Here is a 27,376-nt window from a genome sequence, read left to right as displayed (position 1 = left end):
AATACAATCTTTAAAAATATATATATATATATATATATATATATAATCTAAGTACTCGATTTTTGGAAACTGATTGCATAATCCAGCACTTGTTACAAGTAGTTTTTAAACAAAATGCTTGTTTGTAAATGGTGACTAGGTAAATTTGCAACCATGTTACCTATTCTGTTCCTTTTTATTGTTTGTTGTAACTAATTAAATAATTTAATATTAAAATTAGTTTCAAGGTCCTATTGTAAAATTATTCCCGGAATATGTATGTCGTATGTTTTTGTGACATCAGTATCAATGATCAGGTGGTTTTTGCATAACAAATACCCAACTGCAACTACAAGGAAATTTAGATTATTTATTGCATAATTGTGTTTTAGTTGTTATATACACACATGCGTACGTTGTCGTCACGTACGTAACCCACGTGACGCGGTGATCCGGGTGTCAGTGTGGAAGAGAAACAGGTACATTTTGAGCTTCTCGTTTATTGTCTGCGCGAGTCGGTTCGGCCTTGTTGTCAGCTTTGGGGAATCGATTTAGCACGCGAAAAAGTTCGTGTTTTGTTTCCGTATGATTAGGAGGTCGATGATAAATCTTCCGTCGGTCAGCGTTATCTCCACATTTCTGAAATCCAGCCGGGTCTTTGGTTAGTACCTCGCCTGTTGTTAATTTTTATCATTCGGGGCCTGTAGGCCTCGGTGAAGCCTCGGTGTCGAGTGTACAGGTGAACCGACGGGAGTGTGCCTCACCCCGGGGGGCGTGTGTCTTCCAGTTTTGCAAACGCAAAATATTATCTTGTCGATTAATCTAACGAACAATTTACCCAACTATTCTTTCATCTACGCTGAGAAACCACATAGTTTATTGGTAACCGGAAAAGTTAAATTTTTGGGCAGCAGCAACATCATGATGCCCGATAACCGGCCATGAGGTTATTAGACGCGGCCATAGCGGAAGCCACCCATCGTCTAGATCTTGTCTTTTATTTAACGTATCAATAACATATTAAGACTATAAGTGTGCATGTGTTCATATCGTATCGTTAGATCTGCATGTTTGAATTTATATCGAGTTGCTTTTCCAAGGCCCATCGCCTGGATTTATCATAGTCCTTCACCTCTTTAAGATTTTTTTTTCTATTGTTAACCGAGTTTATACGAGTTGCTTATTTTTAGTCGGTAATTTAAAATGGGATTCTCAGGATGTAGATCTAATGTAGAGCACTACAGGTAATGTAGGTTACCTGTTGGATACTTATTTTACAGATAGATTGAATACTTTTAGGCAATGTTTACGTTCCAGTACATGGAAATGAATGCCTTTTGTGTTTATCTTCCTTGACACTTGTTGTACATTTCCTTGCTTTATTTACTGCATGAAATAGTGTGAGTGCTCAAGAAATATAAAATGACGTGCTGACACTTTCACCCATTGACTGTGTGACTGAACGTCTCCAACATAGTCTCAGTTTGACAGCTACATCCTACATCCTCGTAGAGTTTTTTTTTTTTTTTAAATTGTTTAAGGTTTGTCCGTTCAAGCACGTCGTCCGTCTGTTTTCCCGCGGCTGGTCCCGCGTGTTTCCTTCACGCTGGCTGATTCTGTGCGCGATCTAAAGTGCGCAGTTGCTTTCTTCCACCACATGCCCTGCATTTCCTTATGCTCATAGCTGCTACGGTGGGCTGTTTGGCATAACCACACAAGCAATATTTCGCAACTTGCATCAGGTGGACAGTTTTTGGTGTAATTTTATCGAAATATGAAGGCGTACGGTGTTTTGTTTGTTTTTGAAGGAGCTTTAAACAGGATATTGAGCCCCGGAAGCGCGTTTATGGCTGACCTGTTGCAGCTTGACTTGTAAACAGTGTTTAGTCTTATTTTTCACGTGCGGTAATTGCGCAAACCTTTCGAAGTTCCTAGAATTTCATTTCTGTTGGTGTTCTGGTAAAGTTAAACTTGGGCCGTCGTTTTATGGGTAGTGCGTAAGGCATGTTACGTTGTTAACTTCCAGTTTTGGCTCATCAAAATGGCTACACATGGTGTAGCGTTGTTATTTGCATGCATATTTGTTAATGTGGTTTGTCGAGACCATGTGATGTTTTTACTATTGTTGTTATTTGAATTTTTGTTGAGTTGTCAGTAACTTTTTTTTTTCCATCCTCTTCTCTTTTAAAGGTGATATTCCTTTGTAAATACTGTTATTTGTATATACTGTAAATGATGACTTCAGTGGGCGGAAGCCGGGCCCGGGGCAACTGGGAGCAGACGCAGGGTCAGACACAGAGCCAGTCACAGCACAAGCAGAGGCCCCAGGTAAGAAACAGCGGCATTTCAGTGGCATTTATCAGTCGGAGACTTTTTCTGAGTCACTGCAGTCTATCACTCGTTCTTCTAAATTAAATTAAGGGCTTAAGAAATAAATCATAAATTTATGCCCAAGCAAATGCTAAGCCTGACCTATTTTTCCTCGGCTGTATTCTGGCCTGCTCGGGTAGAGGGACAGACACAGAATTTTATCTAAAAACATCTTTAAAGGGTTAGTTCACCCACAAATGAAAATTCTGTCATTAATTACTCACCCTGATGTCGTTCCAAACCCGTAAGACCTCCGTTCATCTTCGGGTCACAAATTAAGATATTTTTGACGATATCTGAGAGCTCTCTGACCCTCCCATAGACAGCAAGGGTCCTTACACAATCAAGATGATCGACAAAGTAGTCCATGTGACATTATTCTGTCAACTGTATTTTTATGAAAGCCACAAGAATACTTTTTGCGCAAAGAAAACAAAAATAAATATTTTATTCCACATTTTCGTCTCCACTGTTTCTCTTGTGGACGTGCGTTCATGACAGTACTTGACTCAAGCACGTGGTGGCGCAAGCACTGATCCAGATCCAGGGTGATAACGTTGAACACACGACATGTCATCACGCCGTGTGTTCAACGTCATCACGCTGGATCTGGATCAGCGCTTATACCATGTACTTTGTCGATCATCTTGGTACTTTTCTGGACCTTGGTCGTGTAAGGACCCATGCTGTCTATGGAAGGGTCAGAGAGCTCTCAGATATCATCAAAAATATCTTGATTTGTGATCCGAAGATGAATGGAGGTTTTACGGGTTTGGAACGACATTAGGGTGAGTAATTAATGACAGAATTTTCATTTTTGGGTGAACTAACCCTTTAATGCACAGATTCACAGACATTGCTTAAAATATGTCAGTGCCATTGATTTGTATTAAGATGCACACCAGCAGTGTTTTTTCTATGGCACATCTAAAAAAAAAAAGTTCATTTAATTTAACAATTTAATGAAGGCCTAATCCAGGCTTAATCTAAACTCTGTCTGTGAAAACGGGCCTAAAAGTCTGAATTCAGGCTTAAATGTCTTTGCAGCCATCAGTTGTATTATAATGGATCATGTTGGAATATACAAGAAGTCAGCTCATTTGTAAAGATTTACTTTATTTATTTTTTCTGTGAACAAGTGCAAAAAAACAAGCTAACCAACAGCCATCATACATGCTACAAATGCATATGCAGTAAGGTTAGCTGCAAAAATGACTGTCCACGCCTTTTCATCGCTTAAGTTTTACTGCGTGTATTTAGTAAATCCTGACAGTAGTTTTTCAGCGCCAAAAGAGGGCTTGCGCTGGTGCAAGCTGTTAGTAAATCTGGCCTCAAGACTCGGTTAAAATCCCACTCATAAATGATGCTGACATTCATTGCTGTGTGTTTCACAACTGTTAAGGACTCAAACTTAACCATTTTCTCTTTCTCTCTCTTTTTTTTTTTTTATTATTATTTTTTTTTTATTATTTGTTTGTTCGTTCAGGCCACCGCTGAGCAGATCCGACTCGCGCAGATGATCTCAGACCATAATGATGCAGACTTTGAAGAGAAGGTCAAACAGGTGAGTAGGGATGTCAGAAGTTGGCTCAAAGGAAAATAATGGCAGGTTCTGCTTTACCTCCATCAAATGGCCCCTTCAATAAAGATTTGACTAGATTCTAATCCGTTTTCCTTGCATTATTCTGATGTGTCTGTACCAGCAGTTTCATTCTGGGTCACTTAGTGCACACAAAATTGCCCTCACTGCTCTCGTTATAGCTCTGACGGGGACCATCTGTGCTAGAGTGAAGTTTGAGCTACTACCGGATGCTCTCTCTCAGTCTCACTCTTTGAGTTGGAGAGCAACATAAAGCTCAGACATCTCATAGTTCACTCAATGTTTCCATCAGTCCCCTCAGCCACTTCCATTTTATCGTGTTGCCTTCCAAATATATGGTCTAAGTCATACACCCACATGACTTTAAATGCATCTTGTTGCTCCTTTTCTCTTTTCTAGCTGGTTGACATCACAGGAAAGGATCAGGATGAGTCCATGATAGCGCTTCACGACTGCAACGGAGATGTCAACAGAGCCATCAACGTCCTGTTGGAGGGCAGCCCTGACACTGTGAGTTCAGGCTTGAGTTTAGAGGTGGAAAGGTTTGTGTTTGTGAGAGAAACTTAAAAAAAAAAAAAAAAGCCCAAATATTTTTGTTTTTTTAACTAGTGTTTACTTGAACCTTTTTAATAGAAAAGTTAGAAATGTTGCATTGACAAGTAACTAAAATATGCCTGTCATATAATGTCTTCAACTTTTTTTCAATTACTGAAAATGATTTTTAATCTGAAAATGATTTTAGTAGTTTAACTATACAGTACTTTTTTAAAGAATTTATCGATGTGTATTTATTATTAATATTTAGATCTGATTCAAAGTCTTTCATTTTCCAAATCCCATATTTTCCATCCCTCTTTTCCATGTTAAATTTGCCCTTTGCTTTGCAGGACTCATGGGAGATGGTTGGAAAGAAGAAAGGAGTTTCAGGTCAGAAGGAAAGCGCACAGACAGATGGAGGGGATGAAGGGAAGGAGAACCGAGAGAAAGGAGAAAGAGATGTGGCACGTCGTAGAGGAGGGGCCCCACGGAGGGGCCGGGGAGCCAGCCGCGGAAGAGAGTGTGAGTGGAGATATTACTTAATGCTTTTGTGGATACTCCTTTATTTTAGTCTTTAGACTGCATGCCACTGTTTTCCTATGCAATGAGGCATTTAGTAAAAAAAAGAAAAAAAAGCAACATTTCCTTGGGCCATTTAAGAGAACTGTATTTTCTTAGTCTGCAGTCAGCCTTTTCTCTGCCTCAGGACAGACTGCAGCACACCACAATCCCTTCACTGCTCTCTCTGTAGTTCTGAAGGGACAGTGTGTGCCACAGTAAAGTTTGAGCTGCTACCGGATACTCTCTCTCAGCCTCAGTCTGAGGTAGAGAGCAACATAAGGCTCATATACTTTGACTCAAGTCTTGTGGTTTAATCTGTTATCTGACTTTGATAACAGGTGTTAGTTTTCAGCAATAATTTGATTGATCATACTACCCAAATATAGTAACGACCGCCCAAGTATATTTGGTGACACATTTGTTTTTATTACTATTATCTCTTACACTTTTATTTATTTTTTATTTTTTTCCCATCCGCCCGAGAACGATTAACTACTGGAAAATCTCCCCTGGCCCTACGCGTTTCGCACTGCTCGTTCTGTGTGCTCAAGAACTGTCGACTCTCCAGTGTTTCCCATACGTTGATTTATTTGTGGTGGGCCGCAACAATATCCACCGCCTGCTGCCATCAGCTCCTGCGTCTCTCACACACGAGCGCGACTTTAGCACAATATTTAGCAATTTCAGACCCTTTTGGTGGCTTTTTTCCCATTACAGGTACATCCTGACAAACCTAGCGACTTTTTTTTGAAAAAACCTTAACTATCGTTCAGTTGGAAGATGTCTCCAGTACTGCCCCGTGAGCTCGAGGTCTGTCTCTCCCGGTGCAGTGTTGCCTCTCTCGGTGTCTGTTCTGTGCAGTGAGCGGCAGAGAAGCAGTGCATTCAGTTGGCCGTAACGCAGCAATATCGTCAATAAATAATTTACAAAACAGCGTTTCCAAGCACCGGTCACTTACTGACTGTTTGGACTTTTAAATATGAACGTAATTTGTCTGTTAATATGCGCATAGGTTGTTACTCAGACACAGAATGAGTGAGAGACATAACAGTAATATAGCCAAAACCACTGCAAATAGTTGCTTTTTTTTAGTGTAAGTTAGATGCATATTGATTTTATCAGACGATGTCACGATTATAATTCAGGATAAGGAGTATAGTGGGTGATTCCTGGTTAACATGTAGTACTAATGGGTAGTGTTTACTATTTATATTTGTTTTTATTACAACAGAAAATATAATGTGAACCGCTTTATTGGGCATTCAGTTGTATTACAGTTTGTGACATTTCATAGAGTAGAACAGATCTGAAGTGCCAAAGCTCGTCTGAACGCAAACTTGATGCAATGATGTCATAAATATGCAAATTAATGTGATGTCACCTGCCGCCACAAGTCTCATAAAATCCTGTGGGAAACACTGGAACTAATCTCAAAATGTTCGCCAAGCATTTTGTTGCTTCTGGCTCTGTGCAACTTCAGTTTTCTGATGCTTTTACAATAGCTGCTTTTAACCTTCAAAATAAAGCTTGCATGCCACTTAATGCATCTATTTCAGAGCTGAAAAAATTTAAAATCAAGCATCCGAGGAAAGTGTCCTTATATGTGCTGAGGCCAAACTTGGGCTTCTTAGGCTTCCCTCTTTAGGTGTGAGTTTTAATAGGAGTGCTTATGGAGTCTTAAAGGGATAGATTTTATATTTTATTCCCTCTCTTCTCTCTTGTGTATTGGTTTTCTTCAACGCCTTCCTTTCTTTGTTTCGTCTCTTCAGTCCGTGGGCAGGAGAATGGGTTGGATGGGGCCAAGGCAGGAGGTGGAGTTGCAGGCAGAGGAATGGAGCGAGGCCGTCGGGGAAGAGGCAGAGGAAGAGGCGAGCACTCCTGTTGATAATGATTAACTAGAATGAAAATGGGTAGTGGTTTTGGTTTGACTTCATCTTTCTGTCCTGCAGGTGGAGCTGGAAGGCGAGGAGGGAGGTTTTCAGCTCAGGGGATGGGGTAAGTTTGTGTGCCTCCATTCAGGTCCATTCTCTTTTTGCATGTTCTCTAGAGATCTCCCAGAATGTCAGATTCTGGGAAATGCTAATTGTATTCAGCTAAAATTCATAATCTCGTGCTTTAAAAACATGTAAGGTATGGTGCAAGTTTTTAGCAGAGAAAGCTGTACTGTTGAGTGCAACCTGCTGGGTTTAAGGCCTGCTGCTATGCTTATCTTCTTAAGACACTGTGTGCAATTATAGCCTGTAAACCTTAAAGATTTTAACATGTTTTCTATGCAGAGGTTTAACCAGGTAAGTAAGAGCTACTGTGGGGTTATTTGCTGCTTTTTGGTGCTATGCCTTTTTAGGCTTGTTGATGACACGGTTCGCTAAATTGATGGCCACTAGGGGTGGGCGGTAGAAATACAGGTAGAAAGGTCAAACTCTAAAAATTTGAGTCATTTGTATTGCTGTTATCAAAATGCCAACCTCAGAGTGTAGGGAATGTCTGTTGCACTCGCTTGATATTTAGAAAGAAAATGAACAAGATTGCTAAAACAGTATGATATGGAAGTGAACCTGTTTGTTTTATGTTTTATACCTGTACCTTCACTTCCATAGTCAACATGTAATGAGAAGTTTATATTTAGTGGATTACCTCGTGTTAAATAGTGCACTAGTCATTATAAAGTTTGGATTTTGTCATTTATTTATGGAAATAAAGAGTTTTGATACTTTTATTCAGCAAGAATGCACTAAAATGATCCTGAAATATTGAAAGAATCGGAAAACTAGAAAAAGCATCACGGTTTCCATAAAAAATATGAAGCGGCACAACAACGATAATAAGAAATAGAAAAGTTAATTTAAATTGTATCAATATTTCACAATAAATGAGCATGAGACTTAAAAAAAATGGTTTTAAATACTAGTTTTATTGACAGTTGTTTCATTGCAATGTATATGACTAAATAGATTTATGACAATTTTTTTTTGTGTGTGTGTTTTGGGAATAGCTTTGGACAATTATTTTAGTCAGGAGTTTTCTTTTTTTTTACTTGTTTTTATATACTGTGATTTGTCATTTAGTAAAAAATAAAGGTAATTTTCTACATAGATTTGTTGCCCACCCCTAACAGTAACCAAGATGCATTTTAATATTTTGAAGCGGCACTATGTCGAGTATAAAAATGTTTGTCTCTTTCAAACTGTTGTTTAGCAATATGAGGACTTTCAATGTCATTGTAAACCTCTAGTTTAGCTTTTTATTACAATGTTCAATAGGCTAGAATCTAGTCATGTCACGCCCCTGGACTGGTTTTCTTTTTCTGTCAAGGCCACCTGGTCACTTTTTCTTTGACTTGCAGTCAGGCTTTTTAACTGGCCCCTTTTGCTTGTTTGGTTTGAAGTGTGCTTTTGGATTTTGCATGTTTGGTTTTCAATTCTTGCCCTCTGAACCTGCAGAGAACCAGTTTAGCCTTGTTTGAGCTGGCAAGTCACATTACAAACGTAGCGGTTTCATTCTAAAGCATTGTCTTACGCTTTTACACCTGTAGAGCAGGTGTGGTAATTTGACCTGATGGTTGCCATCGCTCTCTCTTTGTCTCTGTCTCGTGCACACACTCAAGCACATCTTTGATCGCACAATGCACCCCCGTCTTTCTGCCTGTGTTGAGTTGCTTGTAATTCTCCCTGTTGTTTCTCCCTAAAGCCAGATTGATAAGGGCCCCAGATATGATTTGTCAGGAGATGAGAGGTGAGTTAAATACATTTATGAGCGTGTTTTTTTTTTTTTTTGTGTAGGATCAAAGGGTTTATAGTGGTTAGTTATTGAAGAATGCATCAGAGTTTGAGCTTCATGTGTGTTTAGCTTCCAGTGGTTTGGTTTCCGGTTTGAGAGCACATTTGCGTCTTTGGTATAATTGAATTTAGAACATTATGACATAGGAGTGTTTTTTTTTTTTTTTTTTTTTTTTAAGGTCGTAGTGGATCTGTTGGAGTGATGTTTGCACATTTTTACTGATGGTCGCTGATGTTATTTCTTGCCTCCCTCATTCACTCAATGTTCCCTCAAAAACCTACATTTTCATTTGTTTTTTTTAGTACGTTTAACCCAGCGGACTACACTGAGCCAGCCCAAACAGAGGAGAGCTACACAAGTGGCAGCACTTGGAGTAACACAGGCAACCTGGAACCCGAGGATGGAAACAGTGAGTGATGCTATAAGTGTCTCTTGTAAACCCCTCCTCCAGTTCCCAACAGTGTTGGCGTTTCTTCAGGCTGAAGTACACTGTCCATTGAAAACATTCATGTAAGAGTTGATGTTCTGACATAAATCTGTTTCCACAGGGCTTGAGTTTACTGGTGGAGAGGGAACAAACTATCCTCAAAAGTTTGACTCTGCCCCTGGTGAGTCTTGCACTGGCTGCTTTGCTAAGGATTTGTTCACCTGTTGTCATTGTAAGTGAGCTAAATGTCTGTGTAACAGGTGCTTGGAGAACTGCCACAGAAGAGTGGGGCATGGAGGACTGGAATGAGGATGTGAGTAATATGAACGGAGACCAAAAGCCTGCTTTTCAATTTACGACTAAGCAAAACTAACTCTTGTTCTGTTTAGTTGTCAGAGACCAAGATATTCACTGCCTCCAGTGTGGCATCCATGCCCATTCCACAGGAGAATGTCACCATTACTGCTGGACAGAGGTAAGCCAGTGGTGATTTCAAGGCATCAGTGAAATTCACTTATCATATGAAGTTATTTTGGCATACCATTTAGAAGTCTGGGGTTGTTTTTTCCTATGTCAATGAAAGCTGCATTTAAAAAAACAAAAACAAAGTAAAAGTAATTTTAATGAATAAATTAAAAACAAATGTTTAAATAATTTGAAATGTGATTTTGTTCATGATTTTCAGAAGCCATTACTCCAGTCTTCAATGTCACATGATCTTTCAGAAGACATTCTAATATGCTGATTTTCTCAAGAAACATATTTTGTTGAACAGTTGTACTGCTTAATATTTTTGTGCAAACTGACACTTATTTAATTTTTCACTCTTTTATTAAATGGGAACGTCAAAATAACTTTTTTTTTTTTTTTTTCTAATAGTATGGAAATCTTCTGTAACAAATGGATGATAAATTTTATGCAGCCCTTCTGAAGTGTGAATTTATTTAAAAATAAAACTATAAAAAACACTACCCAAAAAACTTAAAAAAAAAAAAAAAAAGTTTATCAGAAGTCTAGATTTTGAATGCAGACTATTGTTTTATCTAGAAGGAATGCAATTTTGACACTCAAATTCACAATATTGTGGCATGTCTAGATTTTCACAACTTAATTCTAAATATCTATTCATGTGCTGCAGTCATGGCATATGAGAACCTAATTGATGTAAGCCTGTTTGACGTTCAGGATTGATCTGGCGGTGTTGCTGGGGAAGACGCCTCCCTCCTCTTCCTCAGAGGCAGAGCCTGCTTCACTTGAAGGGCCACAGCCAACGTCTCTGTCTCAGTCTCTGGTGTTCAGCAACTCAAAGCAGACAGCATCACTATCCCAGTCCTCCTCCGGTGCTCCTTACAGCCAGCACAGCATGGTGAGCAAGATAAAATAATGAAGTCACACAGGTCATGTCATAGCTGTTTTTAAGGGTCAGTTTTAATTATTATTTTTCATTTTAATTATTTTTGTTTTGGGGTCCATATTTTATCAAGTTTAAGTTTAACTTAATACATTTGAAATTGAATTAAAGTTAGATTTTTTTAAATGCTCCATGCCCTTAAATTATTTCCATTTACTGTCCAGTCAGCATCCAGAATTGGCCAATCAGCATCCAGAACTGGGATTTAGTTCTAATTTAGACATTATCCTACCTTAACTGTTTGAAGGTAGCGAAAACATTGGAGTTTTGTCTCTCTGTCTTTTCTACAGGTGAGCATGCTCAGTAAGGGTTTTGGTGATGTTGGCGATCCAAAAGGAACCACTGGAGGCTCCACGACTGGTTCTCAGTTTCTGGAGCAGATTAAGACGGCCCGGGCTTTGGCCCAGCTAGCAACCCAGCACTCACAAAGCGGTCCGCCCAATGCTGGTCCTTCTACCTGGGATACCAGCCCCAATACACTGGGGCAGTACGGTAAGAGGGCTGACAGGGTTTGAGTCACTTCTATGATTTGTTCGACCCTCTCTGTGAAGTCTTATTCTTTTGCTTTGTCTACAGATATGAAACCTCAAACAGAGCCTGTGCACAGTCCCTTTACCAAACGGCAGCCCTACCAGCCCACATCCACTTCCTCCTCCATGATGGATGCCTTCTTGCAGGACAAAGCCACACCTGCTTCTACCACCTCGACCCTGCCTCTTCTGTCTACCCCATCGTCATCATTGCCCCAGGCCATCACCACCCCTCTCCCCAAACCCTCGGGACCCACCCCAGGTCAGCAGAACTCTTCTAGTCCAGCCAACCCACAGGCATCCAGCCCACTCCCCCTGCAGCAGCACAAACTCAAACAGCAGAAGAAGAGGGCTTCCATCACAACAAAGGTCTCGATTCTCCTAGTTCATTGTGGTCTACATTGCTTTGTTGGGATTGGTCAACTTTGAATTATAGAGTTGACCAGTCTGTTTACTCAAATGGTGTGATTTGCAGATTCCAGCCCTAGCAGTGGAGATGCCAGGCTCTACGGATATATCTGGGCTCAACCTGCAGTTTGGAGCATTACAGTTTGGCTCTGAACCGGTGCTTCCTGAGTACGATGCCTCGGCAGCTGTTGCCACAACGACACAAGGCATCCAAAGCCAGAACAGCCTTTACACAAGTGCTAGCAAGTGGGTATCTCACGTCTGAGGGAGGTTTAGACTAAAGCTTTTATATAACACATTCATAGTTTCAAGCGTAGGTTAAAATTGGCACAGTTACTAGGGCTGCACAATTGTTTTTTTTTTTTTTTTTTTAAAGCACCAGGTTTGTTGTTTATTTGGCCAAAATTGTGACTCTATAGCAATATAATAACAATAATAATAAAAATAGTAATCTCAAAATTAATTATAAAGAAAAATATTAAATAAAATGGTAACTGTTGTAATTTGACAAATTATTTTAATACTTTTAAAAAACATGTCTGCATTTCTTCATTTTTAATGTTAAACCATCATGCTTTTTTTGGTGGAAAACTGCAGGGAGCTCTTAAAGACTTTGAATATGACAACAAATATTTATAAGCACTTCTCATTACAAATTTGGGATGATGGTTGCTGCATGTTGCTTTCCATAAATATACAGGGATACGAGCTGCTCTGAGATGCTGAAAACACTGGATCACGAGCTGCTCTTGTCTAAAAGCACATGAAACATGCAGCTGTCCTGATAGTAACACAGTCATAAAATGTTGATCGTTTTCTGGTTTGTCCACAGTGAGCAAGCAACAGCCCTGTCCAACCCCAGTCAGATGGAGCTTTATGAGCCAAGAGCCAGCCAAACACGGCGCTACCCTCCTTCTGTGTCCTCCTCACCACAGAAAGACATTCAGTCCAAGGTGAGAGTCAGGCTACGTTTACATGACAACGATGTAGTCAAAAAGGGAAAAAGTTTTTCTCCTTGCATTTTAAAAAAGTTTCACGTATATGCGACAACGTTTTCAAAATGATTCGCATTTACACATCTGCGAAAACTGCCAAAAACGTTGTATTACGTATGCCAGGCCGGTAGTTGGAGCTGTCACCTTGTTAGTAAACAGTACCTGTAGGGAAGTGACGATTAGCTCTTTGTGGGCGGGAGTACCATCACTAAAATCACCACACCAACTGTTGCTCTACTCCTCATTCATAGCGATAGCAACTTTGTGCATGTTTGTTCGTGCTTGCCTTTAAAATTGATACGTACTGCGCATGTCTACATTAGAGATGCACCGATTGCAATTTTTTTTTTGGGGGGAAGTGTGACCTGTCGATACCGTTTCTGCCAATTCCGGTTTTCTTTCTAAGAACTATAACTGACCGCATATACAAACAAAAGTCTTAGCAAATTTCAATTTACATAATTAAATTATTTAACATTACAATTCCCCCAATCTGGACTAAGTTACAGATTTTCTCACTTGAACAACTCTCAAAATAAAGTGCTCTGTGACTGGAAAGAGGAAGAAATGGGTAACGTAAAATGAGTTGCTGTATGTAAAAAAAAAATAAAAAAAAAATAGATGTGATTTCCCACTGTTTATAAATGGTAATTTTTTTTTTTTCCCCCTAACCTTATTAAATGTCATCTTTCACATCAAATTCTTACTTTGTTTCAATTAATTCAGTTAGCATAATAAGAAACTGTAGAGTTGTTACTATTCAAATGAAATTAGTATTAACAAACTTTCTTTCCACTGCTGAGGAAACAAGCTGCATTAGATGCATTTACAGACAGTTTGGTGAAGCTGAGGTGCCATAAATGCATTTACACTGCAAAATTTCAAATGCATAAATTTTATAAGATTAATGTTTATTTAAAAAAAACAAAAAAACGCACACAAATAAATGTTGAAAAAAATGCAATGATTCATTTAAATGACTAAACCACCAGTAGGTGGAGGCAAGTGTCCGTTTTAATGAGTGAGTCATTTATTCATTCATTCAATCTATTCATTCAAACAGCTGATTCATTCAGAAATTAGGCAAATGACTGTCCTTATGAATGGGCCACTGAATCATTGATTCACTCGATTCGTTCAAAAACTTGGGAGTCATTCAGTAGCGAAACACACACAACAGTTCTGCTGTGGCTTTGATCGGAACTATTTTCGTCAGTGAAATTGAGCAAAAACAGTCAATGTTTTGTCTAAAATGGAAGTCACTTAATTTTAACTTGTTTATTTAAATACTATTGTATAAAATCAGTGTCATGTTGCAATCGTGTTGATATTGATATTCGGGGAAACATCATGGCCGTATAATGTTGCTTATCATATATTGAAAATCTTTTTTTTTTTTTTTTACTGCAGTATGCATCTATAAATTTCTGTGAGTTATTTTGTGTGTGTGCCGTGTCTCTCACACGCTCACTCAGGCTGTGCAAGCCTCACCTGGCACAACAAATACATAAATTATCAGTCGCTGTTTACACTGAATGCAATTAAAATAAGAATCATTCCCACGCGAAACGAAGCGTTTACACGCGACTGTGAGTGTGCGCGTAGCTGTGACATCATTGCCTGTGCCACTGGCAATAAAAGGATCGGCGAGACGTGAGACTGACTGGCCGGTCACCGACCTGAGCCGGTCATGCAAAAAATCGTCCGATTCTGATCACTGGCCAGTCAATCGGTGCATCTCTAGTCTACATACCTAACACGTACTGCACACGTGCATGACATTGGCATTATCAAAGATTCCCATATTGGGTGTGCAATATATATCAAACACGATATTCATGCTCATCTCCTCAGTAAAGCCGGTTCCGTGATTAGCAGTAAATCTCCATCACCTGCTTTCAAATGGAGCAGCATTTAATACACAGAGCTGTAGATCACTGACAAGCTACGCAATATCGCGCTCATTATTGCAAATGAATCGCCTTCGATAATGAATGCGATTGTGAAGCTTGTCAGTGAACTACGGCTCTGTATTAAATGCCACTCCATTTTGAAAGCAGGTGATGGAGATTTACTGCTAATCACGATACCAACTTTACTGACGAGATGCGCATGATCATTGCGTTCGATATATTGCACAGCCCTAATTGGGTATTTACACGGAAACGATAATGGTGGTGTTTTTAAAAACTTGCACTTTGAAACCCATTTTCAAAATTGTTTTCAGTCCCCAAAACGCTGTTGTGTAAATGAACAGGCAAAACGCATAAAATTTTCAGTTTTTGTCTGAAAATGTAGTGTAAACGGCCCCTCAATCTAAACGCAGTAAGTCTGGGGTTGTCTATCAGTGTACCACCATGAGGCTTTTATGAAAATGCTTCATCCAAGCAAACATTTTCTTTCTGATTACAGAATGGGTTCAGTTCAATGCAGACGTCACAATCTCTGGAAGGTATAACTTTCAAGTTTTAATGATCAGAATCCACCCAGCTTTAAAGAGTTTGAGCATTTATAGCAGCTGATGACAATACTGCTGCATGTGCTTATAATAAATTGAATGTTAGTGTCCGTTGGTGTGGACATTATTATAGTTACCTTTCTTGTTGTAAACAAGCCTCATGCAACATTGTTAAATATCCCATTATCTTTCTTAGCTGCAGCAGGCTCTGCAGTGCCTGTGAAACCGGCGTCTGAATCAGTCGTCCCCCCATCAGTTTCCAACATGTCCTCATTGGCTGACCCTTCATCAGGTCCTCCCTCTCTGCTGACTACATCCAATCAGACGCCTCTCAGTGCTCTCGGACACGAAGACACCTCGCCCAGCTCACTGGCCCCTCCTCAGCACAATAAGTACGGCATTTTGTTTTTGCATTACTTTTAGTTTTGTCTTCCTGGATAAGAGATGCTAATCATACTGCTTCCCATCAGCTCCCTCCCTACACAGCAAAACAGTTTGGCACCTTCTTCAGTTCGCACTTCGAACACAAGTCTGCTGGTGAGTTTGCAACTAAATGTCCAGTGCCAAGTCAACGTGAAATCAGTATTGTCTATTTCTTGTTTTGCACAGCTTGTGTTCTTCTCGTGAAAATATAATTACTTGATCTGCCTCTGAAATGACTAGGTCATTTAAAATCTTAATTTATTCTTCAAAAAATTGTTTACAAAATATTTTTTTGTATTTAATTAGTATTTTTTTAAGTTTTTTTATCTTGTTTGATTGCTGTGATCTCCTCCCAGCACCCAAGCGTGGATGGCGATTCCAGCTTGCACTCCTCATCATTCTCGTCAGTCTCTGCTGTGGCTCCTCCTTCAGTTCCCCCAGCCTCTTCAGCTACTTCAGCAGCCCCTGTTTCCCACAGCGGCCCCGTTGCCCCCTCTTCATCTGTCAGTTTGGTCTCAGCGCAGTCTGCACTGGGCCCGGTCAGCAGTCTGACCATGGGATTGAACAGTGGTGCTGGTGTGGCTTCAATGGCCCCCCCTATGGCTGCTGCATCTTTATCATCATTATCTGCTGCCTCTGCAATACCTTCATCTGCCTCATTGTCTCGCAGCACGGCTGCCTCAGGTAAGAATACCGTGATGATGCAGCTACAGCTAGCTGACCAGCCTTCTAGCTAGATTAAAATGTTGTTTTTATTTTTTTATTTATTTTTTTTTTACTTGCCCGACCAGACAAATAGCCTGATTAAAATTTAAGTGACAAAAATAACAAGCGACGCATCGAAACATGAGAATGATTGTTCTGATTTGATTACATTCAGCGTAAACAGCGATTGATAATGGATAGTGTATTTCTGGTATCAAGGTCGCTGCCTGTCTCAACAGACGTCTAAACGGATAGAAACAAAGAAACTCAGAAGAAACGCACTGAGGTATAAATTCAAAATGCTTAGTTTATTCATAAAATGATATAGTTAAATGACATACCATGGCTATTTTGCTGAATATTTCACGAGTTAAAATGTCACAGTGCGTTTACATGGACCCTCTTAATGTGATTTATAATGAGATTTTGACTATTAATATTAACGATTAATCTTTACCTCGTGTAAACGCAATACTTCGATTTAAATTATGCGATTAAGCTCATAATCGCAGCAAGCATAATTGTATTAACATAGGTGGCGTACGCTGATTTTAATAAACAGGCATGTAAACGCCTCAAATGCGGTATTGCTGCTCTGACCAAAGTGCGCTTGTGACATACATGAATAACGTGACAAGCACCTGTAATAATACAGAGGTTATGCTGCATTATGCTGCACGATAATTCCGATAGCACGTGAATGCAGCATAAAAAAAGATGGCAGGGAAGAAAGCATCGCATTCTGGGGAAAACACAACTAGCTGCCAGCAGTCTCTGTTCCTTACCCTCATCCAGAAACGGTGAGTAGAACGCAATGGCAGTGTATAGGCAAATTCCATCACATTTCTATGGCGCGGAAAAAGCGTGAAATACAGCCATACAAAATCATTATGCATTAGATGTAAATAAATTAAAACAGCGGCCAGTAGCACACGGGAGTAAGAGCTTTGCTCTTGACGTGTAAACATCAAAATGCGATTAAGTCCTTAATCTGATGATTGGAAATAATCGTGTTATTCGTGCGCATGTAAACGTAGTCATTGATTTTAGTAGTCATTGAACAAGTAGCTCGAGTATTATTACATTACTTTCATTTTAGACACAGTATTTACTGTTTTGTTCTATTTCACCAACGAAAATAGTTCCAAACAAAGATCAGCACATTCTCCAAGCAACACTCAACGATGTTTTGTTACTGAATGGTTCAGCATTTTGAACGAATCGGTTGACTTGCTCACTAAGTGACTTACCGCCACAGGGCTCCAGACAAAAAAATCGAGTAAGGAGCCATTGGCTCCTATAAAAGAAAAACTTAGGCGCCAAATTATTTTTTTAGGTGCCACAGAATAAAAGTGGTTTATTTTATTATTATCATTTTATTTTTCCCCCCTATTTTAACATTTCAATCATTTTGTCATGTGTTTATGTCTTATCTTTTCTAGGCTTTATCAGCATTTTAATCCATCTTGTAGATGATCAGGTCGACCGGGGGACTAAGGTTCACTTAAAGTGTGAATTAAATGTCTTTTACAACTTGAAATATACAGTCACAAAGAATTGTTCGTTACACAGAATCTGTACCAATATCATGGACCATAAGCATCACTTGGCAACTGAGAGCAGTGCATCCTATAAATGTCGTCACGTCTTTCACACATTCAGTCTGTTTTTCTTCATTAGTAAAATGCAATTTTATAGGAGGAGTTGAATCATGTACAACAGAATAAGTAAAAATATTAATATGCAACAGCGCATAAATATAGCAAAACGCTCCTCTTTATAGTTATTTTTCTAGCTGACTGATGAGTTTAAGGACACTGAGTGGTTATTCTGAGGTAAATGTATTACAATGCAATGTTTACAAGCTTTATACATTTTCTCAGTTTGAAACAATGAGCTTTTACATAAAACATTTCAGTAAGTTGTACTATAGGCTTTCTTATTGCCTACCTTTTGATCATGTTCATTTCATACTATAGTAGTAAATCGAAATATATAATGGGTTCACTTGCTGCTTTAACTGAGGTGCTAAAGAGATCGCGCCTGAGCATTAAGTGCGATACTCTCTGCTCGCGCGATCCGGACGCATACACGGACCGTGTGGACGCGGGTACTGGTGTTTATATTACCGAAAGTGTGCGCTTGTGGTCCGCATTAAAGAGCACCCAAACCGCATCATTTGAATTTCGTAGCATTTTAAAGCTGATACTTTGTTTATTAAAAAGTAAGACAGCACAAAGCTTTTTGCGATTACTGGATGGCAAGTGCGCTTCAAATAACAGGAAGTCCATGCATTAACAGAACACAGCATATAGACTAAGATCTCGATAAGAAGATCGACCGGACAAGTGTAAATGCATCTGGTTGTTGAAACCACAAATGGTAATTTTACTCCTCCCATAATATTAAAATAATAGACGTGTGAGAGCGTTTTATAGGCTATATGGCATGTTATAGTCAGATATGACAGCGCAATGCAACAAGCATCACTGCGGATGAGTCGCGGAGTATTTCTTCAGCAAGCGACGCGCAAACTGAATGAACCTGAAAGTAAGCCGCAGACGCTCAACACACAATCTTCTTCATTAAAAGTAGCGAGACTAGCCTATCTTTCCAGTGCTGATGCCGCGCGCTCTCTTGATATTGAAATTAGCTGATAATTAATAAAATTATCCATTGCTTTCATTGATGTGAACTCCGTTATATTTGCATATGAAGCGGGAATTGAAGAACGGATTTATATCCGTTTTGCGAAGACACATTTATGTGGCCAAGTGTAAATGGGGAAACGTTTTAACAAATCATATAGATATCCGATCAGAGAAAATGCATGAAGTGAGCAGGTGTAAACAGGCCCTTTCAGGTCTCTCTCACTGCGTTCAGCAGACTGTGTGCGGCAGAGACGAGGACTGTTTGAAACTCTTTTCCAGTAAAACTTTGATGCGCATCGTCTTATGTAAGTTTAATACGTGAACATAACAAAAGATGTGAGCGCAAAACAATCGGGAAAAAGTCCTTTCATGCAAATTATATATAGTCGCCAGTGGCGACCTCAGCAAAAACTTCACTCGCAAATTAATATTTTTGGTCGCAAATGCGACCATTTTAGTCGCAGTTTGGAGCCCTGCGCCACCTACTGGTGTTTTAGTACGTTTAAAAGTATGCACCCCCCCCCCCCCCCCCCCCCCCCAACATTTCTTATTTGTATATCCAAAAATGTATTTAAAATATTAATCTCATAATTTATTGCAATAGTAATTTTGCAGGGTAAATTATGTAATCCGACTGGTAACAGCCCTATAGTGAATATTGAATTTGATCTAATTTTAGTAATTTGACATGAAGATGCATGCATTTAAAAAGGTTGGAAAAAAAGGCCTTTGTGAAGGTAAATAAAATATGCAGGTTTAAGTGTGCAAAAGCTGATAGAACACTGAAAATATTGCTTCAGAATAATTAACACCACCAAAAATTTCGGTGAAGCAGTACTTTTGTGGGTATATTTTGTATGGAATATTGTCTGCTGATATGAAAAGTTAACAGTATTTCATTAACAGCAGTTTTTTTTTTTTTTTTGGATTAAGCACATTAAATATTACATATGTGCATGTAATATAATGTGTATTTCCATTGCTGGTTTAGGTCTTAAATTTAATTTAAGGTGGTATTAAAAAGGTCTTGCGTCTTAAATTTAACTTGTTCATATCTGCAGAAACCCTGTGATGCATCACATTCAACATGTACAGACATGGTCAACATCCCTTTCATTATCTCAGAAATGTGTAAAACAAAACTTATGTTAAACTTACATTAATGCTTAATGTAACAGGATAAAACAATTTCAATATAATTTGATTGTACGCTGCTTCATCTAAACAGGGAAAGCACCTCCAAACCTGCCTCCTGGAGTGCCGCCCTTGCTGCCCAACCCTTACATTATGGCTCCCGGCCTCCTTCACCCATACCCAGTGAGTGTTTTGTCCCTTTTTTTGTTTTGTTTGTTTTCTTTCCCCTCTGCTGTTGTCACTTCTGTACTCCAAGCATGTTTTATTTGTCATATATATTGTTTTGGCTCAAAAACCTCTTATGTCCTGCAGCCTCAAGTGTATGGCTACGATGACTTACAGATGCTGCAGACCAGGATACCACTGGTGAGGGGTTGTTCCTGTTTGATTAGCTGATGTAAAAGCTACAGTGCTGGATTTGTTCGTGGCATATGAAGTTGCAAACACTATTTTCTCCTCGTGCAGGACTATTACAGCATCCCCTTTGCTACTCCAACCACAGCACTGACTGGCAGAGAAGGCAGTTTGACAAGCAACCCTTATTCTGGTAAGATGCACTCAAGTTTGGTTTGTGCATTGCATTCTGTGTCTGGTGAGGGGGAACCTAAATGTTTTGAGCCAAATGCTACATTTTCAGAAATGCTGTTTCTAAAATCTTACTCTTAGCTGGCGACCTGTCGAAGTTCGGCCGTGGCGATGCATCGTCTCCTGCCCCAGCCACAACATTGGCCCAGCCCCAGCAGACCCAGACACAAACGCACCACACCACCCAGCAGCCCTTCCTTAACCCAGCCCTTCCACCGGGATACAGCTACACCAGCCTGCCCTATTATACTGGTGTGCCTGGTCTGCCCAACACCTTCCAGTATGGCCCTGCCATGTTTCCGGTAAGAGCCAAGTTGAAGCTGCTCTGTGCCTGCTCAAAATTCAGTGTAAAGACACAGCACAGCATAAAAGTCAGACTGAATTATGCATGCTTTGACCATGGGTTAGGGCCTCTAGTGTCAAAGTATAGTTTTAATTGCAGTGTGGGTAAATATTTATGGCACCTCTAAGAAGCGATAAACAGTCTGCATAAACACTGCCACTTCAGGAGCTCTTCTTTGCCACCTTTGAAGTCTAAATTTGGCATTAGATGGTTTTTAGTGTTTATTTAAAATGAGACACGTTTATTTTTACAATTATTTCACAATTATTTTAGTCTCCAAACTGTTTGAGAGAATTCTGCTTTGCTTCTTATGCTTTGCTAAAAAAAGAAGTGTTGGGTTGTGAGGGCATTTTTTATTTTATTTTTTTTGACAACGCTCGCAGCGCGGATTACAGTTCATAGCCGCACCAGAGTGAGCGCGTTTCGAGGTTTTATGGACATATTTCATAGACTCATTAACGTCTGTAAATGAAGAAATCAAAACGTAAATATTAGTAGTGAAAGTTGTACTAGCCTATAAAATAAAATGGTTATTTTTCTTAAGTACTTTATATCTGCCATATTATGCTTTTTAATAAAGATTAAGTTTTTATAGTAATGTCAATTATTTTTTTTTATCAAATATTTTGGTGGGTCTTGAAATACATTATACTTGTCTAGGTGGGTCGTGGAATGGAAAAGTTTGTGAGCCCCTTTTTTAAAGGACTATTTCTGAATGTTCCTCCAGGTGGCTCCTACCTCCTCCAAACAGCACGGTGTGAATGTCGGTGTCAATGCGTCTGCAGCACCCTTCCAGCAAGCTAGCGGTTATGGATCACATGGATACAGCACTGGTAATGCATTTTTTTTTCTTTTTTTTACGTTTGTAATAGCATTTTAAAATGCAGTAAAAGCGGTCAGATGCATTGACGTTCTTGCATCTGAATCATTGTAAAATTAGTCTAGCAGTATGCTAAAGTTTTAGAAAAACATTCTAGTAACTAGTAGGTTTAATAGCCATCTTGTTCCACAGGGGCTGAGTTATCAAGCCATGTAAAGCTAAACTAGCCCAGTCACCTCTAAACCCTACATTGGCCAAGTTTGTTTTTTTTTTCTTGTCATGAGACAATACATCTTACGGTAAAGGTATAATCCATAGAACTGCATCTTGGAAGTTTGGTTTTGCAAAACCAGATGACTTTGACAATCACAACTGTACTGCATGGAATTTTGTTCTGCGTCCTATTTGTGGGGTAGCTTTAACAATTGTGGGTTGTACTATTGAATTGGAGTGTCCTGGACTGAAATCAGTCTGCAGCTTTGAGAATATGCCAACTTTGAACATATGATGGCCGATCATTTACTGTGTTTAGTGAATCACAACTGTGACATTTGAACTGTCCAAGGTTTGTGCACAGATAGGCTTAAGCAAGCACTTCAAAGTGCCGCCTATGGGTGGGTTTCTTTGGAACCAGTGATGTAAGGAGAATGAGGTGGGAGGGAGGTCGCTTGGTTGAGGGTGGTGGGTTCACACATGCTTTCCACATGCTGCTTGCTTTTAATCTTCCACCACTTTTGAGCACTGTTTATTTTACCCTTCCATCCCTTTGCTCTTACACTCTTATTCTTTGTCCTTGTTTTTCTTCATTCTTTTCTTCCATATTAACTTTTTATTCCATCTTTTTTCAGTTACCTTTTCCATTCTTTTGATATTTTCCAGCTTCATTTTCAGTCCTAATGTTGTTTTTCTAGTCTCTTCACTTCCATCACTGTTTCTCCAGTACTTTTGTTCTTAAGTCATCTGTATTCGTTTTTGATTAGGCCCCTCCCTCAGCTTGCAGCATCCCCGCCTCCATCCCTATGCCCTGCCCCTTCACTCCTCCTCCCCTCTGGCCCTGCCTGGTGTGTGTCTAATGCTGTGGGGCTGTGGCTGTGTGTGTCTGACCGTTTGCAGGCTATGAGGATTTGGGCCAGGCTTCGGCAGGGAGCGGGGATTTCTGTAAGGGCGGCTACGGCACCGCCGTTGCTGCAGCCTCAGCTGCCGCCGCCGCTGCTTCTGCGCAAAACAAGCCCGCCAGCTCTGTCACCGGGCCCGGAGTGGGTGAGTGCAGCCTCACGCTAAAACCCCCATTTTCCTTTTTTCCTCCTCCCTTTTCTTTCTTAAGCTCTCTCTCTCTCCCCTCATTTGCTCCTAACTTACTACTGGTCAAGCTCGATGAAGCAGTCACATGCCGCCTGGTCTCAGATGGAAGGAGATCGGGAAATGGTGTTTCACTAGGAAAGTTGGAGGACATGGAAGTCTCTCTTTCCTTGGGTAGAACATCAGGGTTGTTACTCCCGTGACTTGAAACACCAACATGGTGACTGTCTTTAACCTTTTCAAAAAGGGTTTCCTGATGGATGCAAGAAGCCAACTACCCAAAAAATGCTTGGATTAGTTAGAATTGTTTGAATGGCTTTTCCTCCTCCAATTTTTAGTTCTGGTCAGCAATTTTTGTTTCACGGAAATGGGCTAATGTTTACTGTTAATGAGGTAAAATATCAGTTCTGATGGAGAGTAAATATACTTTATTGCTTTATAAATTCCATATTTGGTATCTAGTTCTAAATAGTCTTGTGGTTTATTGCGGAGAGCGTTGTTTTCAAATGTACTATCATTATATGCTCAAGGGAATTTATCCCATCCTCAATGACTCTGACTGATTTTCTTTAGTCATCTTACCAATTCTTCAGTCATCATGCCACTTTTTCAGTCTTAAGAACACAGCTCATTTGGGTTGGTTATTAAGTGTTGTAATTATTGCTTGTGTACCATTTTGTGCCTCGTGCAGAATCAGATCGCATTACAAGTGTTGTCTGTGTGTGTGGTTTTTCTTTTAAATTTTTAGTTTTTGCCTCCGATTAGCCTTGAAATTATGAATGTGGACCCACAGATGAGCAGTTTTTACCAAAAAGCCTTAGAGGAACACGTTTCTATGCTTCCGTCTTTAAATATGCATTTCCCATTTACTGGATTTATCAATTTCATGCTATTAATCATACACAAATCAGCATTATAGGGTCAGTCTGTCTCAGTTTTTTCTGCTTTCGGCAATCACCATTTTGTGTTTTTTGACTATTCTACTTTAGGTGTCTCTGTGACATCAAGCAACACGGGAGTCCCTGACATTTCAGGGTCTGTTTACACAAAGACGCAGGTGAGCATGTTCGTTAAAATGGTTTGTTTGTCTTTGTTGGATTAACTTGGTCACCAAAAGTGTCTTGATCTGACCTCCACAGTCTTTTGAGAAGCAGGGTTTCCACACAGGAACCCCCAGCGCTTCCTTTAGTTTGCCCTCAGCACTTGGGAGTGGCGGCCCCATCAACCCTCCGACTGCGGCGGGTTATGCTCCAGCCCCTTACATGCACATCCTGACCCCCCATCAGCAGCCCCACTCTCAGATGCTCCACCACCACCTGCAGCAGGACGGACAGGTGAGCGCCCACCATCAAGTCTGGTTTTGTATTTGTATCCTGTTTATAGACCAATCATAGAAATAAAAAGCTTGTTCCTTCATTATAGCTTAATTTTTTCTAATAATTATTACACAATTTCCCCTTCCAAATCAGTTTGTTTTATTTAGAATGTTTTCATTACATTATTTGATGTTGCTATTTTTATTGTTGTTATAATTGTTGTTAGTTATTATTCCCTTCCGAATTGTCATGTTTGGTTTAGAATACTGTAGTATGTATGCAAAAACTTTTTTCTTTTTTTTACATGAAATATCTTTAGTTTAACATTTCAATTGTTTCCTCTCTCAGAGTGGCTCTGGGCAACGCAGTCAGAATGCCTCCATTCAACAGAAGTCACAGATCAACAAGTCGGGATACAACAGCTACAACTGGGGAGGCAATTAATATCCTGTCCTGCCCCATCTGGTGTTCCAAAGACTGGATTAGTGGAACCTTTCCTTTTCTCCCAAGATATCTCCCCCTTTTCTCTGTCCTCCACGGCGCTCCCTCTCCTCTCTCTGCACGGTCACCTTGCAGTACCAACCCCATTCCACTGGTGGCGCTGTCCTAAGAGAGAGATAGCACTGTAAGGCGCCGCTTGAAGAAGGGACATGGGGGAGAAGTCTTGACGGGGGAGCGTGATCTCGCGAATGGATAGATACTTAGGCCTTCATGATCGGAGTTTTGAGTATTTGGAGTTTGTATTTTGTTCAAAATACAAAAAAGCCACCAAAACCCCTTGCTCTTTTTCTTTCTGGCATATGTAACATAGATCTGTTTTCTAAAAGGATTAAAGTTTAGTGGGGGTTTTTTTCCCCCCCTCTTTTTCATTTTACTGATTGATAAAATTAAAAAGAGAGGTTTGTTAGAGGGAGAGAGGGCAGGGTTTTTTTTGTTTATTTCCCTCCTTTCTGCTTCTTGCTTGATCAGCACCCGCAATCCAAATGTACATGCACCTCCTCTGTTTCTCCCCCTGCAATGAGTTTTTACCAAATTTTATTTTGGGAAAAGATACTCTAAACTGCTAGTGCAGTTGTGAAGTTTATTTTTTACCAAATATAAACGGATATATGGGGGATGAAAAAAAATGTATAGGTGAGTTCACAGGCTTTGGATCCGTACTGCGTGTGTGTGCGTATGGGGTTTATTTTGTGTGTGTGTGTGTGTGTGTGAATGAATTGCATCGTCAGCGTGGCCAGTGTATGAATGTTGTACTTCTAGAATAGGCTTCAATGTGTATTCCTTTTTTAATTTCTTTATTGGAGCCTTATTGTACTCTCCCGATGTGGGAAGTGCACTGGTCACCTTATACTTTAGACTTATTTTCTTCAAACCGATATTTTTTTTGGTCCTCATTAACCGCCCTTCCTATAGCAGGGAGACTGGATTGTTAAGGCATGACTTTTGACCTCTACGTTTTGCCATTTAGTGTGATGTTTTTCAATTGCGATGGGACTCTGAGGTCACAGTTTTCTTCTGCCACCCTGTGTTTTTCCACAGACTTTGTCCTTCTGTCATACCTTAAGTCATTCTCCCCTTGAAATGCGCCACCTTCTGTCCCCAAATATATTCTTTTAGTAATATGATTATTAGGAAAGTGCTGATGGACAGAATTGTACTATGGGTATTTTTTTTTCTTTTGTCAGTGACTTTCTTTTTGTACTGTGCATTTTAAAAAGATTTAAATGGATAAACTTGTCTTGTACATATATATATAAAAACAGAAGTACTGTAGTCTGTTTGTTTGATGGCTTCTTTTCTCCCCTCGAATCCTTACACACAGACTTGTTAGAATTTTTTTTGTTTCATAATGTTTTTTATTTTGTAAAAAAATATATATAAATATTAAGTAAATAAACAAGAGACATTTTCATCATTTTTGGATGTGAATGTCTTTTTTAAGAAAACTATGATTGTGTGCCTTTTAACTGAAGTCTGCTTCTTTGTCTTTTAGTTTTAGGCTTTTTAAATGTTGCTTTGCAACCAGTAAACACAAGTAGCCAAAATCTTTTAGGCCCAACATGAGATGGCCAGCTGACAATCTTTTAAAGTCTTTTCAACATTTATCTTGAAAAGGTGTCAATTTATTGTTATACATAAAAAGGATGTCTTGCAAAAGTGATCGTTAAAGTGTTGATTGGGGTATTGAATTAAATGGCTTGCAACACATTTAGAAGGATATCTGTGAATGGTTCATAATTGTGTTTGCCAAACATTGCAATCAAGCAAGCAGTTTTGCTTCATATAGGAGAAATCTAACATTGTTTCAATTAATTTACTCTCAAGCTGATTACAATCAAAGTTCTGTGTTTTTGCTGCTTTTTCTGAGGAATTTTTTAATGGTATAAAGCAGGGATCCTCAAATCTGGACCATTCCTGCAGAGTTTAGCTCTAACCTTAATCAAACACACCTGAGCATGCTAATCAGAATCTTCAAGATCATTAGAAAATCGCAGGTAGGTGAGTTTGATCAGGGTTGGAGCTAAACCATGCAGCAGATTGGACCTCCAGGGTAAGATTTGAGGAACCCTGGTATAAAGGCTTTGCCCCTGGACCTTGTTCAAGTCAATTGTGAGGGGGGAAAAAAAAATCATGATACTTTTTATTTATTTGAAATGTATACATTTAAAAACGTCTTAAACGATCACGTGTTACATCTCGTTACATATGTAACCTTGGTTCCTTGAATAGGGACTGAGATGCTGTTGTGACGTCATCGTTGGGAACATCCTCGGTGTGGCTGATGTCTGTACCGTATGCTATATCAGCGTGCCGTGTGTTATTTCATCCGATTTCCGTATATGACTGAAGGAAGCGCTATCAAAGTTCGGAACGGCCCGCATCGCAGCATCTCGTTCCCTATTCAGGGAACCAAGGTTACATATGTAACAGATGTTCCCTTTCATAGGTTCACATCAATGCTGCGATGACGTCATGGCTTTGGGAACGCTATACCATAACGCCTGACGTACCTTAGATAGCTGGAGACCCAGGAAAGCATCTACTCA

At 39.6% G+C, this 27,376-nt stretch overlaps 1 protein-coding gene across 7 annotated transcripts; it reads left to right on the top strand.

The window, feature by feature from the left end:
- The first annotated feature begins 411 nt into the window (after nucleotides 1-411).
- On the top strand, nucleotides 412-26,268 carry LOC306847627 (ubiquitin-associated protein 2-like). 7 transcript variants are annotated; one of them, XM_079381676.1, is made up of 30 exons: nucleotides 412-458; nucleotides 2,170-2,307; nucleotides 3,836-3,913; nucleotides 4,349-4,459; nucleotides 4,837-5,008; nucleotides 6,817-6,915; nucleotides 6,997-7,042; nucleotides 8,735-8,779; nucleotides 9,127-9,233; nucleotides 9,373-9,432; nucleotides 9,512-9,564; nucleotides 9,641-9,726; nucleotides 10,437-10,617; nucleotides 10,953-11,154; nucleotides 11,239-11,561; nucleotides 11,668-11,846; nucleotides 12,433-12,553; nucleotides 15,008-15,047; nucleotides 15,250-15,445; nucleotides 15,524-15,590; nucleotides 15,833-16,160; nucleotides 20,061-20,149; nucleotides 20,279-20,332; nucleotides 20,432-20,513; nucleotides 20,633-20,853; nucleotides 21,622-21,727; nucleotides 22,828-22,974; nucleotides 24,003-24,070; nucleotides 24,153-24,347; nucleotides 24,678-26,268. In XM_079381676.1, exons 2-30 carry the CDS (start codon nucleotides 2,212-2,214, stop codon nucleotides 24,771-24,773), a joined length of 3,648 nt encoding a protein of 1,215 aa, XP_079237802.1. In that variant the 5' UTR covers nucleotides 412-458; nucleotides 2,170-2,211; the 3' UTR covers nucleotides 24,774-26,268. The 7 variants fall into 7 exon arrangements, with proteins under 7 accessions (XP_079237802.1, XP_079237804.1, XP_079237806.1 ...); XM_079381675.1 differs by having other exon boundaries at nucleotides 441-640; XM_079381678.1 differs by lacking the exon at nucleotides 8,735-8,779.
- Nucleotides 26,269-27,376: the final 1,108 nt, after the last annotated feature.

This window comes from Barbus barbus (assembly GCF_936440315.1).
Source record: "Barbus barbus genome assembly, chromosome: 27".
In the NCBI taxonomy this organism is placed as follows: domain Eukaryota; kingdom Metazoa; phylum Chordata; class Actinopteri; order Cypriniformes; family Cyprinidae; genus Barbus; species Barbus barbus.
This window is presented reverse-complemented; position numbering and strand designations above follow the sequence as displayed.

What these genes read in the sequence shown, in the direction of transcription:
- LOC306847627 (XM_079381676.1), top strand. Translation starts at nt 2,212, where the DNA reads ATGATGACTTCAGTGGGCGGAAGCCGGGCCCGGGGCAACTGGGAGCAG. An exon ending in CAATACACTGGGGCAGTACG is followed by an intron (nt 11,155 to 11,238) that starts GTAAGAGGGCTG and finishes CTTTGTCTACAG; the next exon opens with ATATGAAACCTCAAACAGAG. An exon ending in GGGCTTCCATCACAACAAAG is followed by an intron (nt 11,562 to 11,667) that starts GTCTCGATTCTC and finishes TGTGATTTGCAG; the next exon opens with ATTCCAGCCCTAGCAGTGGA.